The sequence below is a fragment of the Apteryx mantelli genome, chromosome 1 (genome assembly GCF_036417845.1).
Source record: "Apteryx mantelli isolate bAptMan1 chromosome 1, bAptMan1.hap1, whole genome shotgun sequence".
Lineage (NCBI taxonomy): Eukaryota > Metazoa > Chordata > Aves > Apterygiformes > Apterygidae > Apteryx > Apteryx mantelli.
This window is the reverse complement of record NC_089978.1, coordinates 169,713,551-169,727,514: the sequence shown is the minus strand read 5'-3', so window position 1 is coordinate 169,727,514 and position 13,964 is coordinate 169,713,551. Positions and strand designations below refer to the sequence as shown.

Genomic DNA, 13,964 nt, shown 5'->3' with positions numbered 1-13,964 from the left:
AAATCTGTAAGTATCAAGCCATTACTGTTGCAAATATAACCTTTCAGATACTAACTGATCATAAATAGGGGCAGTACTGTTCTTCTGCAGACACTGCTACTAGTTCATTACATTGTTATCTTTAAAGAATAATGCCAGTGTTAGCTGTTTCATTACTGATGATTGTAGCATGCTGACTATGGAAAGGTTAAGAGTGAAGCTGATAGGATTCAGAAGTGGTAGAGAAAAAGAAGTGACTGCTGGAACCTCTTTTGCTCTTCCCATGACTGCAAGTGCTGTGCCTGCCCATTTTGTTAGGCTGCACTGGCCAGTTTCTGTCATTGTTAGTCCATGGTGGGCTGTGCCAGCCCTCAGGAAAATGTTTAGGTCATTAATCATTATGATTTTTAGCTTTTGCATAATGCTGGATGTCCTCTTAGCAGGTGTGTTCTCTAGGGTAGGGGAGCAGGGAATCTGAGCCACGGGTGGTCCATGGCCCATTGCGAGGCTGCCTTGGTCCCTCTGGATAGCTGCCTTGAATCTTTGCATGTTGGGCAGCTGCAGAGAACGTGGCCACAGGGCACTGTGGGGGTAGAGATAGTTTCTGGGACTGAAGATGTCCGGCTAAGGACCTTCTAGGGCACAATGTGTCAAATACAATGTACTGACAAACTATCCTAAAGCCGAAAGGGCAGGGTCACTCTTTGAATAGAGTGTTTTGGACAAAGGTATAGGCACAGGGGAGATGAATCATTTCTCTTGATAGATGAAAAAGGGGAGGGAGATTGCACAAAAGCTCTTATCTTACTGGAGGAGGAGAAGGAGGAGGAGGACACTGAGAAGGGTTTCTTGGAGAGAGGACACTTCTAGGTTGCAGGACCGAGTCTGCCAGCTCTGCTCCCTGACTCCCTAGCTCTCTTCAAGTCTTACTCCTCCTCCCTGCCCAAGTCATGGCAGTCACTTACACAGGCCTCATTAGCCTTCCCTTCCTCCCACCTTAGCAGCTACCTCCTAGAATCTCCTATTGGAATTTTTTTCTTCGTGAAATGACCTGTGTAGTTTCCAAATGGCACTGGAGACAGGAGTTACAGCTACACCCTAGTAGGCCAGAAAGGTCACAAAATGCATAGAGGGCTATGGGAGACATAAGCAGAGTAAACATCAACCCAGAATGGGTGGATTGAGCACTACTGAGGAGTGAGTGGGTGCAACAAGCAGGCCTCAGAGGCCATTAAGATGTTCCTGCTCCCTCTACCTTTGTGTGGCGGTGGGGATGGAGAAAGGAAATTGATGACAGAAGGAGACACAGAAAATCGATTCCTTTGTAATCTTCCCATTAGATTTCCAGTTGCAAAAGACCTTCACTGTTAACCACATTTTCCTTGTCTTACTCTAGCCACTCTTGGATGCTCTTTGTGCTCATACCCTTCATCAGGGAAAGTGCAGCAGCAGGATACAAGCAACATCCTTGGTGCTCTGATAAGCTCCAAAGAGAACAGAGGGCTGTGCCTACAGATGTTGAAGAAACTGGTCCTCATTATTCTGGTCTTTATAAAAAGACTTAATTGTGCCTTTGCAGGGGCTGTGCAGGGCACAACCCAGACCTACAATTTGGAAGGCATTAGGAACATTTGCATCCAATCTGTCATACAGCCTGCTATCTTGCAGGCAGATAGCAAAAAGTATATTCTATGTCACAGTTAAACTGTGTGCTTGCTCCATTTCTGGCTATGTATGGTCTCATGACCTAGTGATGCAGAGGGTGTGTAGCATTTCCCATGAGGCAGGCAATACCCAGATGCTGCTAACACTACTGCTGCCCATAGAGAAGGTGTCAGTGTTCTCTCTGAATCCTCTGCTGGACTTATGGCTATATAGGCACCATGAGTCCTTCTGATGAAGCCTGACAGTACGTTCATAAAAATGCCTCAGTGAGTGAAAGGTGTGGGGCAACTGAGAGGTAGTCCTTGTGGTCTACAGCTGCCCTGGGGCAGGTTTCAGATGGGAATGTAGATTCCATCAGTGGCTTTTATGGAGTTAAGGACCACATGAAAGGTGAAGGCCTGGAGCAAAGAAGTAGCAGTAGAGACTCCCAGAAAGTAATTGTCCATATCTTCTTTCTCAGACAAAAGAATATGTAGGAAATCCAAGTCAGATCATCTGGGGTGTTGTCCTTGTGTAGTGGCCATAGAAAGATGATACTGCTCCCTCTCATACAGCATAATTGCTTGCCTTATGACTAACCTCAGGTGGGCAGTAGGCAATATAGAGTCAACCACAAATAAGAAGGTATAAAAGAAGCAGAAACAGAAATAAGGCTCATTATGTGGGCAATAGTGGCAGGATGTGTGACATGCTACTATTGCCTACATGAGACAGATAAATGACAGCATTCCAGAGTGATAGGCTGATAGGCTCAGTTAAGAAAGAAAAGTTTTGTGGAACCGCTTTCATCAGACAGCTTTGAAGCACATGCATGGAAGGAACATTTGGTCTCTGGGACCAGACTAAAGCTAATTTGAAATAAACCCCCTGAACTATAGCATGAATGTATCTAACTGCCTTGTTCTACTGACCCATTCCCTACTGTGCTGCATCACCTGCTAATGTAGACTATACTTTTGTGTTTCATAGTTAAAAAACTTAGTTACTCTTGTGTTCTGCTGAATTCTAGTGCTTGTTTCTGTACTTAAGGTCAAAGGTTTTATGTGCAGTGTAATGAGGAGGTGAGTGAGTGACCTTCCTCCAAGCCAGCAAAGTAAAGTCCAGAGGCATTTGAAGGAGGAAAAACAGCAGGGTAGAAAGTGCTTCCCTTGAATCCTGTTTTTCTCATCTTCAGTTCCAGCAGACCAGAACCAAGGATCAATAGCTAGAAAGGGTGAGGAATGTTATGATATCCACTTTGCAACATCTCCTAGTTTGGTTGCTGTCTCTAGCAATGGAAGTTGTAATGATGTACCCTCTTAGCCGTGCTGAATGGTCGAGAATTAAACATCAGGATTCAAAACAGATATCTTGTTAAGCTCTAGGATGTCTAAACCAATAGCAATATAGTAATAGCAAACATATAATTTTGTCCTTCTCTGCTGCTTACACAGCATAGTTAATTTGCACATGCACAGTAGTTCTGTTTTCCTAAATGCCAGATTTACTGTGCTTGCACAGATGACAGTGTTACTTGAGAAACAGATCCAGCACTTCTTGGAAACACAGCTTCACTGCTCATGTAACACAGCTTACAAAGAGCACGTGCTCATTCCCTGCTCTTGTCCTACTTCTTGTCTGGTTCTGCAAAGCACCCCGGAAAGAAGCTGGCTGCCTGCAGGCCCCCTACAAGATTCCCAGACATGCTCTGTGCTTGAGACCTCTCTATGCAGCAAGGAACAAGCTGTGCACTGTAAGAATAGCTCTGAAGCCAAGAAAAAGCTTCTTTCAGCTAACATCTTTCTTCCATCTGTCAAATGAGAGAATGTGTTCCCATTCTGGGCTGGGAGAAGGATCCATACATACACTGAGCATCCTGCAGGAAAACAATCCTTTTTCTTATCTAAGTTCTTAGATAAGCTAGGATAATTATTTTCAAAAACATTTTAGCCTCTTAGTAAACTATGGAGAAGTCACCTGCACATAGGCTTTTGGTAACTTGAAAGTGCTCCTTAGCTTCCTGTGTCACTTGGGCATGGCCAAAACATTATACCCTGACTGATATTATTTATAGCCAGTTAAGCATATCCCACACACAATTTCTTCATATTCATTTTTCCTCAAGTCCTTGTACTCTCAGCTTCAGGGGTTTATTTTATATATTGTCTCTAGCTCCCTACGTGTCTGAACTTCCTCATGGCAATACATATAAAATTTCTCTCCAAATATTTACTAATTTCATTCTGTTCATGCAAAAAATTCTAAATGCAATATCAAACTTTGCTAAGAAATTTGCTCTAAAACCGAGGTCATGCATGAAATATTTCCATTTTAAGAATTAACTTTACAAATGATATTTTTACTGCGGTGTCTTAACCTTATCTAATAATAATAAGCCATAAAGTGCTCTCATTAATATTCATGTGAAACTTGAATAACTTAAATTGTATTAGTGTGAGACAAGAATTTGAGCTACCAACTTTAATCCAACAAAAATAAAGGATATTACAAAAATGGGAAATCTACTTGAAAGATTCTAAGTGTGTCTATCTGCTAGAACCACAGGGGTTTACCCTCTCATGAAATTTTCTCCTTAAATACATAATCATTGAGGGAAAATATGATATTTTGAGGAATCTGGGTCAAATGTACCTTTTTATACTGTTTAAACACTGCTTAAGAAAATACAGTGGTTAATTCACCTATATTTGGGAAGATAGGCATTTTATTTCCTATGTAAAATTACTACAAGCTCTAGAAATCTCCTAAACATGCCACTGGTGTCTGAAACAGAAATATCATTACTCTTTAGGAAGCCAGCATTTATGAGTGAGAAAAGGCAGTCTTTCTTTTCAACCACTAAATGCCTGCTGCATTTTCAGACTGCAGAGATGAAGATTGATGAGAATAACAAAACAAGTTTCAAAGAACAGTATTTTAAAACATTGGCAATAGATCTGTTACTTGATTTTTACCCTCTCAGCTTATTCAGTAATGCCTGAGTTAAAAAAGTATCACAAGTCAGGAAACTTTAATTGTAAAACTAAAAATAACAGTATCAGCAATATTACTAACTACTAAAACACAAGGAATCATCAAGTTTTAAATTAAATCAGGAATAGAAAGGAGGTACACTCTCAAAACAAACTAACTAAAAGAGTTCTTATCTAATGAGACTCAAATTACGGTTTGAGATCTTAAAATATTCAGAAGGTATGCAGTATTTTGAGTGTATGATGACAGAGCTGAACTTATCAACAAGCTAAAAGATATACAAAAATGTTTCATGGTTTCTTGCAGGGTGTGAAAGATCTTTTAGATTTTCAGCAAGCTGTTGTGAATAAAGCAAGGGTGGGTTACATTAGATAAAAGCTGCCATAATCCCAATTTGTGGGCACTGTAACTATTCCAACAGCTGTGCCTTCAAAAGAACTGGATTTAGAATAGGAAATTATGTACTTTTACTGTGTAAGCTCTCTTGTGGTGCTGAGTCATTTAAGTGAAGAAATGTGATGCACAGCTTCAGTTTTTGACTGCCTTTGTTTTGGTGTAACATTCTTGCATCAAAGACACATTAGAAACTTGGTCCTTACGGACTTTTTCTAACTCAGCAGGGAAGCCTCTAAAGACTACCTCACTGTTATTTAGCCCATGCTTCAAGCCATTCTGTGTTACTTAATTATCTTTGGTTCAGAAAATGTTGATTCTTCCAGGTAACTGCATAACCAGCTTGTTCTCAGTTGGTTTCAGGAGTGTCTCTAGATCTTGATTCTGTCATCCTTTCTCATACTAAGTATTTTTTAAAAAGAAGACCTCAGCTGGAGTTCTATGACAGAACCTGGCTTTCAGCATTAGTATACGCTCCAAAAGCAGGCCTTATTAACAATCTTTTCGTAAGCACCAGTTATTGAATGCAGATATCAATAAAATCATGATACATTAAAAAGCCATTCAATATTTTGATCAATTTAAACAAGAATAAAAAGCCTGATCTCTTTAAGAAGCAAGGAAAACACAGAAAAATATTTCATCAGCTAAAATTAAGATTAAAAAGTCTCATTTAAATCATAGCATTGCTGAAAAATTCATAAATTCATAGGTAAACCTTAAGTATTTACTGTAATTCATCAAATATTACTTTTATATACCTTACTACTTGTACCATTTATCTCACTTGTCTAATAAGGTATTTGGAATATAAATGCCCTTAATCATCTTTGGTTTACAGACTTTTTCAGTGTACAGACTCATACTGTGCTATATAAAGACTGACTAGCACAAGCAGATGCAGAAATAGTTCGCCCTGTTCTCTTTCACAAGTGATCCATAAGAACTTATCTAGTAAGCCATGATGCATTAGAAAGCCTCATTCAGTGAAAAGTCCTTTAACTGTTTTTCTATTCTCCAGCATTATCAAAAACTGTAAAAATTATTCTACACATGCTGCACCCAAACACTAGAGCATTTACACACTTTATATCAGGTTTTATTCCTGCCCCAATATCTTGTGCTGAGTCAGTATCTGCGTCATGTGTGGCAGCCTTCTGAGCCTTACTGGTGTCTACATTCTTCCTTTGTTCTCTTTACACAGCTTCCCAAAATCAAGCAGTAGGTTTTCATGCTAGGTCCAGAATCTCTCTTGTTTACCTATTCAGATTTCCGTATTTTGGAATGCTAGTAGAAGCCTCCACTGATATATTCTGGTATGCAAAATACAAGATTCATTCCTGTATATGACTGATTTTATAATCTGTAGTTTAAATCAGCTAGCACCAAAAAATGATCATAACAGTGACTGCAAGGTATTCCATCCATAGCTGGATCCATCCAAGCAAAATTCATATACACAGCAGCAAATCAAAGGTGGCACCTGCAGGAAGTCCCCAAATCATACATGGAAGGCACATATTAGAAAAATGATGTTTTATCCAAGACTTTTAAGAATTCTTACATAATTCTTGTTCCAAAGAGCAAAGTGTTTCCTGGCTAACTTCTATTTAAAGAGAAGCATCTGGGATTCATTGACAGCCTTCTTTACACATGTACAATGACAGAGTCTATAAAGAGACTGAAAAGCCAAAAATAATTATAACAAATTCTAAAGAAATTACCATTTCAAATTACAGATTTGACTCTCCTTTGCTTTATTTGTCAATTACATCTACACAAAGTTGGTCCAATGCAATGACATAACTTTATGTCAGATTTGCACATGTGAAAAAAAGTCTACAAAAACAGTAGTTTATGTCCATTCATGAAAAGTGTTTTAAATAAAGAAAAAGCAGTAGGTGTTAGTTCTCTCATTTGGATAATAACAGAAACTATACCTTTGGGAGAAGCTGGATTGCTTGGAGAATTCTCTGTCTGTGTCCAGAGTTAAGTATTCCTATTTCCAATAGATCCTGATCCTCCATTACATTGCTTCCCTAAAAAAAAAAAAGGTAAAATAAAAATGAAAAATAACAGATGCCTTCAATAGCTTGAAACAAGCCCTTCTGTTGTGTTTAAAAAAGAACACTTTGCTTAACACACAGTATCTGACAAGAATCATAAATTACTGATGATTGCACTGATTTCCACATTGTACAAAATGTGGAAGCCACTTGAACTCATAGACAATTATTATATTGCTGGCAGCACTGCCAGTGGAGAAGCTGTAGCTCTCACTCAAATCAAATACCAGATGTGAAACCTTCTTTCATTTGATTGAGACCAAGGACATGGCTATAGAAACGTTTGTAAACTCTTCATTTTTTCCCTCCCCTCCTACCCCACCTGGCTACACATTATGTTCATTTTTCTCCGGGCTGGAAGATACATACCACATAATAAGATCAGCTGAGTGGATGAGGATAACGTTATTTAGTACCTTTTTAGTAAAATGCTAAAGAGGCAAAGAGGTCGAGTGGTATCAACAAACCCCATACAACCCCCATCCCCCTGAATTTAACTGTAAAAGTGCTGTCCTAACTTTGCACTATCATTGCTATTATCTCCCTGCTTGCGGGCAGGTCAAAGAATTCCTAATATACAAACAGCAGAAAAAGACCATCTGTTCAAACTATCAGTCCACAAAATAAGCCTCCACAATTCAAGCCTCTATTCTTAGGAGCTGGTAGCAGCAGGAGATAACCTACAGCCACACAAATAAGGGGATAATATGAATCATAAGAGATGATTCTGATATTCATAAAAAGGGTGGGGAATACAGGGAAAAGTTCAAAGAGTCTGACACCACTAATAAGTTCAGCATTTGAAGGTTCAGGTACTTGACTACCTAGCAGTGACTATTGGGAATCACAGGAGGCAGATCAGTAGCTCACAAAGTGAATTGCAGCCAGGGATCAAATTAAGAAGGTTCAAACTAGGCTGACAACCTCGTATCACTTTTTGGACTACATCATTTCAGACAAAAGCTCAGCTTTCTTTTAAAAGATTCTAACCACTATACGTGTGAAGAAAACCTGCAAAAAACAAATGAGCTCTCTGAACTCTTCCTTTGGAGACTGATGACACTAATTTGCTAAAACCAAGAATTTTTATTATTTGCATTCATCACCATGAAATAGGCTTTATGTGAGCAAATCCACAAAAAACTTCACCTCCACCTTTCCATTTAGCTTGCTGCTGACTCAGTAGAGCTCTTAAGCAGCAGAGAAATCAGAAGGAGATACGTGCATAACAGTACACGCTTAAATGCTTTGTTGAATCCAGGCCTAATAATGGATATGAATTCTTTCTGAATATAAAATCTCCCAGTCCCACAGCAACATGGCTTTCTTTCAGAAGGCACACTGAAATAAGCAATACTTCATCCTGTTCAGCTGCTAAATCTTCACTCTTTTCAGATGGACTGATTAGTGTACAGATGTACTCTTGAGGACTCCCAAGTACTGCTCTGCAGTGTATCCTGCAAAATCTAAGGGAGGTCTTTTTAAGGCAATCATGGAAACTTTACAAAGCTATTACATTTAAAATTATATTTCACAGTAAGTGGTATGATTTAAGACTCCAAGTCTGCAAATCATATCCTGAAAGAATTTGTGTGCAGCATTCAGAACAGGGGCAAGCAGTCTTGATCTAAAGGGAGAAGCTGTGCAGCCATGTAGTTATAAGAGGATGATGTGGTATAAGAGTGCACGCAGCACAGACTGTACAAACAGTGATAGGGATGAGGCGGTGTTAATGCCCCCTTCATCTCCCTGGTAAGCACATCCAAAATATCATTTCCTCTTTTCTTTCTTCCTCCATTAAATAAACCTACAAGAATCTGTAAACTTAAGGGAAGACCTGGGAAAAAAACCCTGCATCTTGTGCTGAATTCTCTAGCTGCAAGAAATAGCTACCATAAATGGATTTAGATAAACCAAGCCAACTGAGGATCTGGTCCAAACTAAGAGCTTTATGTTTTCATTCATTTTAATAAATGCACTTATTGTTTGTTTGCAGCTATTGCTTTCACCTCATTTAGCTGATTTTACAGATTTCACCCTTAATCTCTCCATGATGTTTATTAACAGTCATGGTATACTCATCACTGAGCTACTATGGGTGTCAGTAACCTTGGCATCTACCTTGTTGTGATGTTTAAAGCCCAGTTCAACAAACAATTAGGCATGGGAAACATCCCATCTTTTTTCAAAAAGCTGCTGCTTTTGAGACAGCATTATTTTGTTAATTCTGTACTATTGCTTTTTCCATAGACACAGGCTCATAAATTTTGTTTCCTTGAAGTTGGTATTACATTTTTTAAAGTATGTCAAGGCTACAAAATCAAATATTTAAAACTCAGGAAAGTCTAGAATTCATGTTGCGTTCTTGTCCCCAATCTGAGAAGGTAAGGACCTGGTCTTTCCACGTGCTCAGGCTTCATAGCTTTTCCTGTGTGTCACCATCAATGTCAACAATAGCAGCCACTCATCCCTCCTGCAAAGGAGACCTTACTGTCTCCTGCCATGGAACTATACCAGCTCTTTGTCTTTCCATGAGAGCAAACCAGGGAATTTCAGCTACTCAGTATAATCCTCTATTGCTTAACCTAGTGGAGTAGACTAATAGCAGTAGAAAGCTGCTGTCTGCTTTGTGTACAAGCCTGTGCAGTGGCAGAAACAGTCCCTCTTGTTCCCTTCTCCCCGGTTTCTGCTCTCGTTCACCAATCCTAGTTCCCAGTTCTCATTTTTACCTGATTCCCCTTCCTGCTTGTCCTGCAATCTAGCTCCACTGCCTCCTATGTTGAGAGTGAGGAAAGCCTCATTTCCTTCTTTTCTGCCATGGCAGACCAGAGACAAGAGGAGAAATTGTCTCCCTGCTTTCAGCTCCTGTGCACACATTTATTATAAATTGGGCCAAATTTAACCTCAATCAACTTTACAGAGATGACATGATAAATGTAATTAAAATGAATATGAATACAAGAATGTTTTTTCCCATAATTTCAGTCTTGAAAGTAGCTGAGTTATATTAGTGGAAACATTCACCAAAAAGAAATTACTCTAGCAGACAGCTGGAGAATTTCAGTCCAAAGGTTTAACTTTGATATGCTTATATACAACAGAAAACAAGCTCGTATAACAGAAAATATGGGACAGCAATCTCTACTGGGATTATTATGCAATTATATAACAAAAACATAAGAGGCTTTGTGATATTACAGCTTTCTTAAGAATATAGGAAAACAGTTTGAAGGAAAACTTCTCAATTTTAAAGCAATAAGAATATACCAAAACTACTTGTCCTAGGACAGATTCAGTTCTCATTTAATTCAGTTTACTCTGCTGAAATTCCACTCATGTTGAAGTGTAAGGGATAGTCTTACATATGAATTAGAAAGATTCTGGTTGTGAAGCACAAGTTAGGAAAGAATATAGCTGACCCTCCCTTGACTTTGTGGTCCTGCATACTTCTCAAAAATATCATGCTTTTTTTCCATAAATACATACAGGAAGCTGATCTTCTGAATAAGAAGGTAATGGTTTCGCAGAAGAGTTGAACTCAAGAATGGTAGAAAAATGACTCTGAAAGCATGGGGACCATCTGAAAACTCAGAAATTTTTCCAAAATCTGAGATAGCTCCTATAAATAAGTTCAGAGCAAAAGACATGAAGATATATCGTGAGATAGAGATTTTATTGGCATTAATTTAGGATGTTCCACATAAAATCACCTCTGGCACTCTCCACCTAAAGTTAACGTAGCATCTCAAAAAAATGCTGGGTTAAACCTTCATGCCAGATTCCAAATATATCTAAGTAGGTTTTTATACTATTATACATTATAAAGAATCTTTATAAAACAATCTGAAATATGTCAGAGGTATAGCAACAGAAGCACTACCTTTATTAGAAATAGACTAATTTGAATACATTAAACAGCTCAAAGAACTTCTAAAATCCAGTCAAAACAAAAGATTCACAAACTTGTAGAAAACTTCATTTAATATCAACACAGAACAACTTTCAAGATTCTCTAAAAAAGAGACCAACGTGTATTCTACATCCTGTTGGAACAAATGCACTTTGAAGATTTGTCCCTGAAGGTATTAAAATATGGTGATTAGAAGAACATATTAGGATGCCAGGCATGAGTGCATGTTTCTCATTGCCCCTCTTTTGTACCTACATCTTTAATCTTTCTTCATACATTATCTCTGCTGGAGACCTATGGTGGAAAATTCCTATGTCTGGTTCTATCATCTGAGTAAAATAAAAAATAGTAGATAAACTTTCAAAACAGCTGCTAGATATACCACTAGACTCATCTGAACCCTGAACGATTATGGTTGGAAGAGAGGAGGTGTGGGAAACAAACTACCTGTGTATGCTCTTTGGGCTTACTCTTGCTCTTCACCTTGGCTAATAGACTTAAAATTTGATAAAGGTTGGGGAGAAGTTTCTTAGGTTTTTATTGTAATTAAAGCTCTGGAAAAAAAACTCAGTGAGGGGATAAATGCATATGAATCATTTTGTGAAAACTGAATAAAAACTGACTGAAAAATAAGAGAAAGAACAAATTAATTTTGCATTTGAGTTTTTTTTTTCTCTATTATGAAAGAAAAGATTGTTTCATAAGGAATACAAAATTTGGGGGAGTTCTGGCTGTAGGCTTACAACACCAATTAGATCAGCTTTTTTTCTATATTCAACTATGTCAGCTGGAGGAGAAAAAGGAGTGAATCTGGTACCTAAAGCTGTTTAGGCTTTATAAGAGCTTCTTCCCATCAGGGTGAATTCACTTGCTGTGCAGGCATTATTGAGACCCAGTTCAGTGGCAACAACCTCCAATAACTTTGCTAGGTTTTTGGTGTATCAGAAAGTTGCCCAAGACCATGGCTGGTATGGGTCAGGGGAGGATAGCTTCTGAGGTGAGTATAGTGTTGACAGGATGCAGTGGTGGATGCAGCACTCCCATTGCTTGAGGAGCTCTATACTCTCTCCTTTGCCCTCTCCCAACCTCCCATGTAGTCGTCTGCTGCACCATCACCATAATGGACTATGAAAAGCCAGAACAGGTGGGACCTAGTACATAGCACTGGGCTGGATCATGGTGAATGTACTGCAGAAAAGGCCTGGTGAGTGTTTGAAGGGCCTTGCAGATGTACAGCAAATATTTCTACCAATATGTATTGCACTGAATCTCACTCTGGCTGCCTGCGACTTGACACTTGTAGGAGCAAATGGGGGGGGATCTGAATGAACAGAGTTGGGGCAACAGGTCTCATATTCAGGTTTCCAAGGCAGCTGGAAATGAGACTTGGCATAGACGGGAAAAAGGAGAATATACAAGGCAGTGCACTTAGCTGGGGTATCATTTCCCCCACTCAATAAGAAAGGTGGGAGCAGGGGAGCAGAGGGGACATTCTTCCATTATACATGCATGGAGGGTGAAATAAGTGATCAGAAAACTGAGACCAGTGGCACCAAAAAACTTTATTCTTTCTTTCCCCCTTTCACCCCAAACACACATAACAGGGAAGGAACATGCAAAGGGAGCAGGTATAACACCAATGGGAACAAGGCCTGTTATGGTGCATCTCCTCCAAAGCTCATTTAAAATAGCCCCCTCCTCATTCCATATTGCTTTGCTTCCCACTCACCTAATCCTACTCTCTTTCCAAACTTAAAATAGTTGAGGTCTGTGTTCTAAACTGTCCTCTGGCTGGGAACAACTCAAAGACACCTCAAAAAACAGTTGAGGACACACTGAATAACTAGAACATTTGTTTTTCATTGTCTAAATCATATGCCACAAGGTTTATGAATTTTCATCACAACATAGCTTTTCCACAAGGTAAGTGAGATTATTCCTCAGAGATTTGCAAGAAAAGAGTAGAGAAATGCAGTTTTCAATAATGAAAATTGCTTCTCATTAGTGCAAAATTTTCAGGCAATGTGTCACACATTTCATTTCCAAATGAGAACTGGCAAACAATCAGAATTTAGCAAGCTTCGATGTGAGCGAAAAGGTTGCCTCTCACTAGCATTGCCACTGTTAACATGAAAACAAGATCTGTAAGAATGATTATTGAGTGAAATGTTAACTTGTACTTTAAGGTTAAAAAGACTTATCAGATTCCTGGAGGTACTGCAGAAATTGTTACTTCACCTACAAACCTGACAAGACTATGTTAGAAAAAGCCCCTGCAGATCTATGAAATTTTGCCTTGGGGAAAAGACATTCCTTGTCTGTAAAATGCTAGGAATAATCGACTGAGCATGTTGCAAAATAATCATCTGATAACCTTCTAAACTTATTTTGCCTTTAAACTACCAGTACTGATACTCATTCTCAGTCTTCAGCTTACTGTATTTTTTGTCTTTACTTTTACGATGTTCTTAGCAATTAAAAAAAACCACAAAAACACCAAACAGAAGACTTGAAGAAAATTTTCAATGTTACTATCATTTCTTAGGAAAGTAATAATAAATTACTACTAAACTAAAAAAAAAAAAAAGCCATTTCACTCATAGATAAGAACATGGAAAGCAACTCAAAGCAGCTAAGGTATACAACCACTCAGGGAATCCGACACCTAGTTTGAAATGTATGTATTAAGACAGAAGATGACATAAGCGGGGTCAGTTTAAAAGGAAAATGAGAAGAGTCCCAACAGACATTGAGTCCCACTCAACCTGTGTTTTAAAGATCCCATTCAGCTCCTCCAGCAGTGAACCTGAAGTAACCAGTGCCATCAAAAACCTTTCATATATTGATATTCTAATGAACATATAGTCACAGACCTTTCACACAACAGTAATAGTTAATTAAAGTATAGTGATAATTAAACAATACTGAAAACTGGGACAAGGATTCTTGTAGGAAGACTTTCTGCTATTTTTATCCAC

At 38.7% G+C, this 13,964-nt stretch overlaps 1 protein-coding gene across 1 annotated transcript in view; it reads right to left on the bottom strand.

The window, feature by feature from the left end:
* The window catches only part of ANKS1B (ankyrin repeat and sterile alpha motif domain containing 1B), a 449,800-nt gene that overhangs the window by 170,765 nt on the left and 265,071 nt on the right, over positions 1 to 13,964 (bottom strand). Inside the window, exon 16 of the mRNA XM_067312063.1 lies at positions 6,951 to 7,049. Coding sequence (XP_067168164.1) covers positions 6,951 to 7,049 — 99 coding nt within the window. The remainder of the gene's footprint in view (positions 1 to 6,950; positions 7,050 to 13,964) is intronic.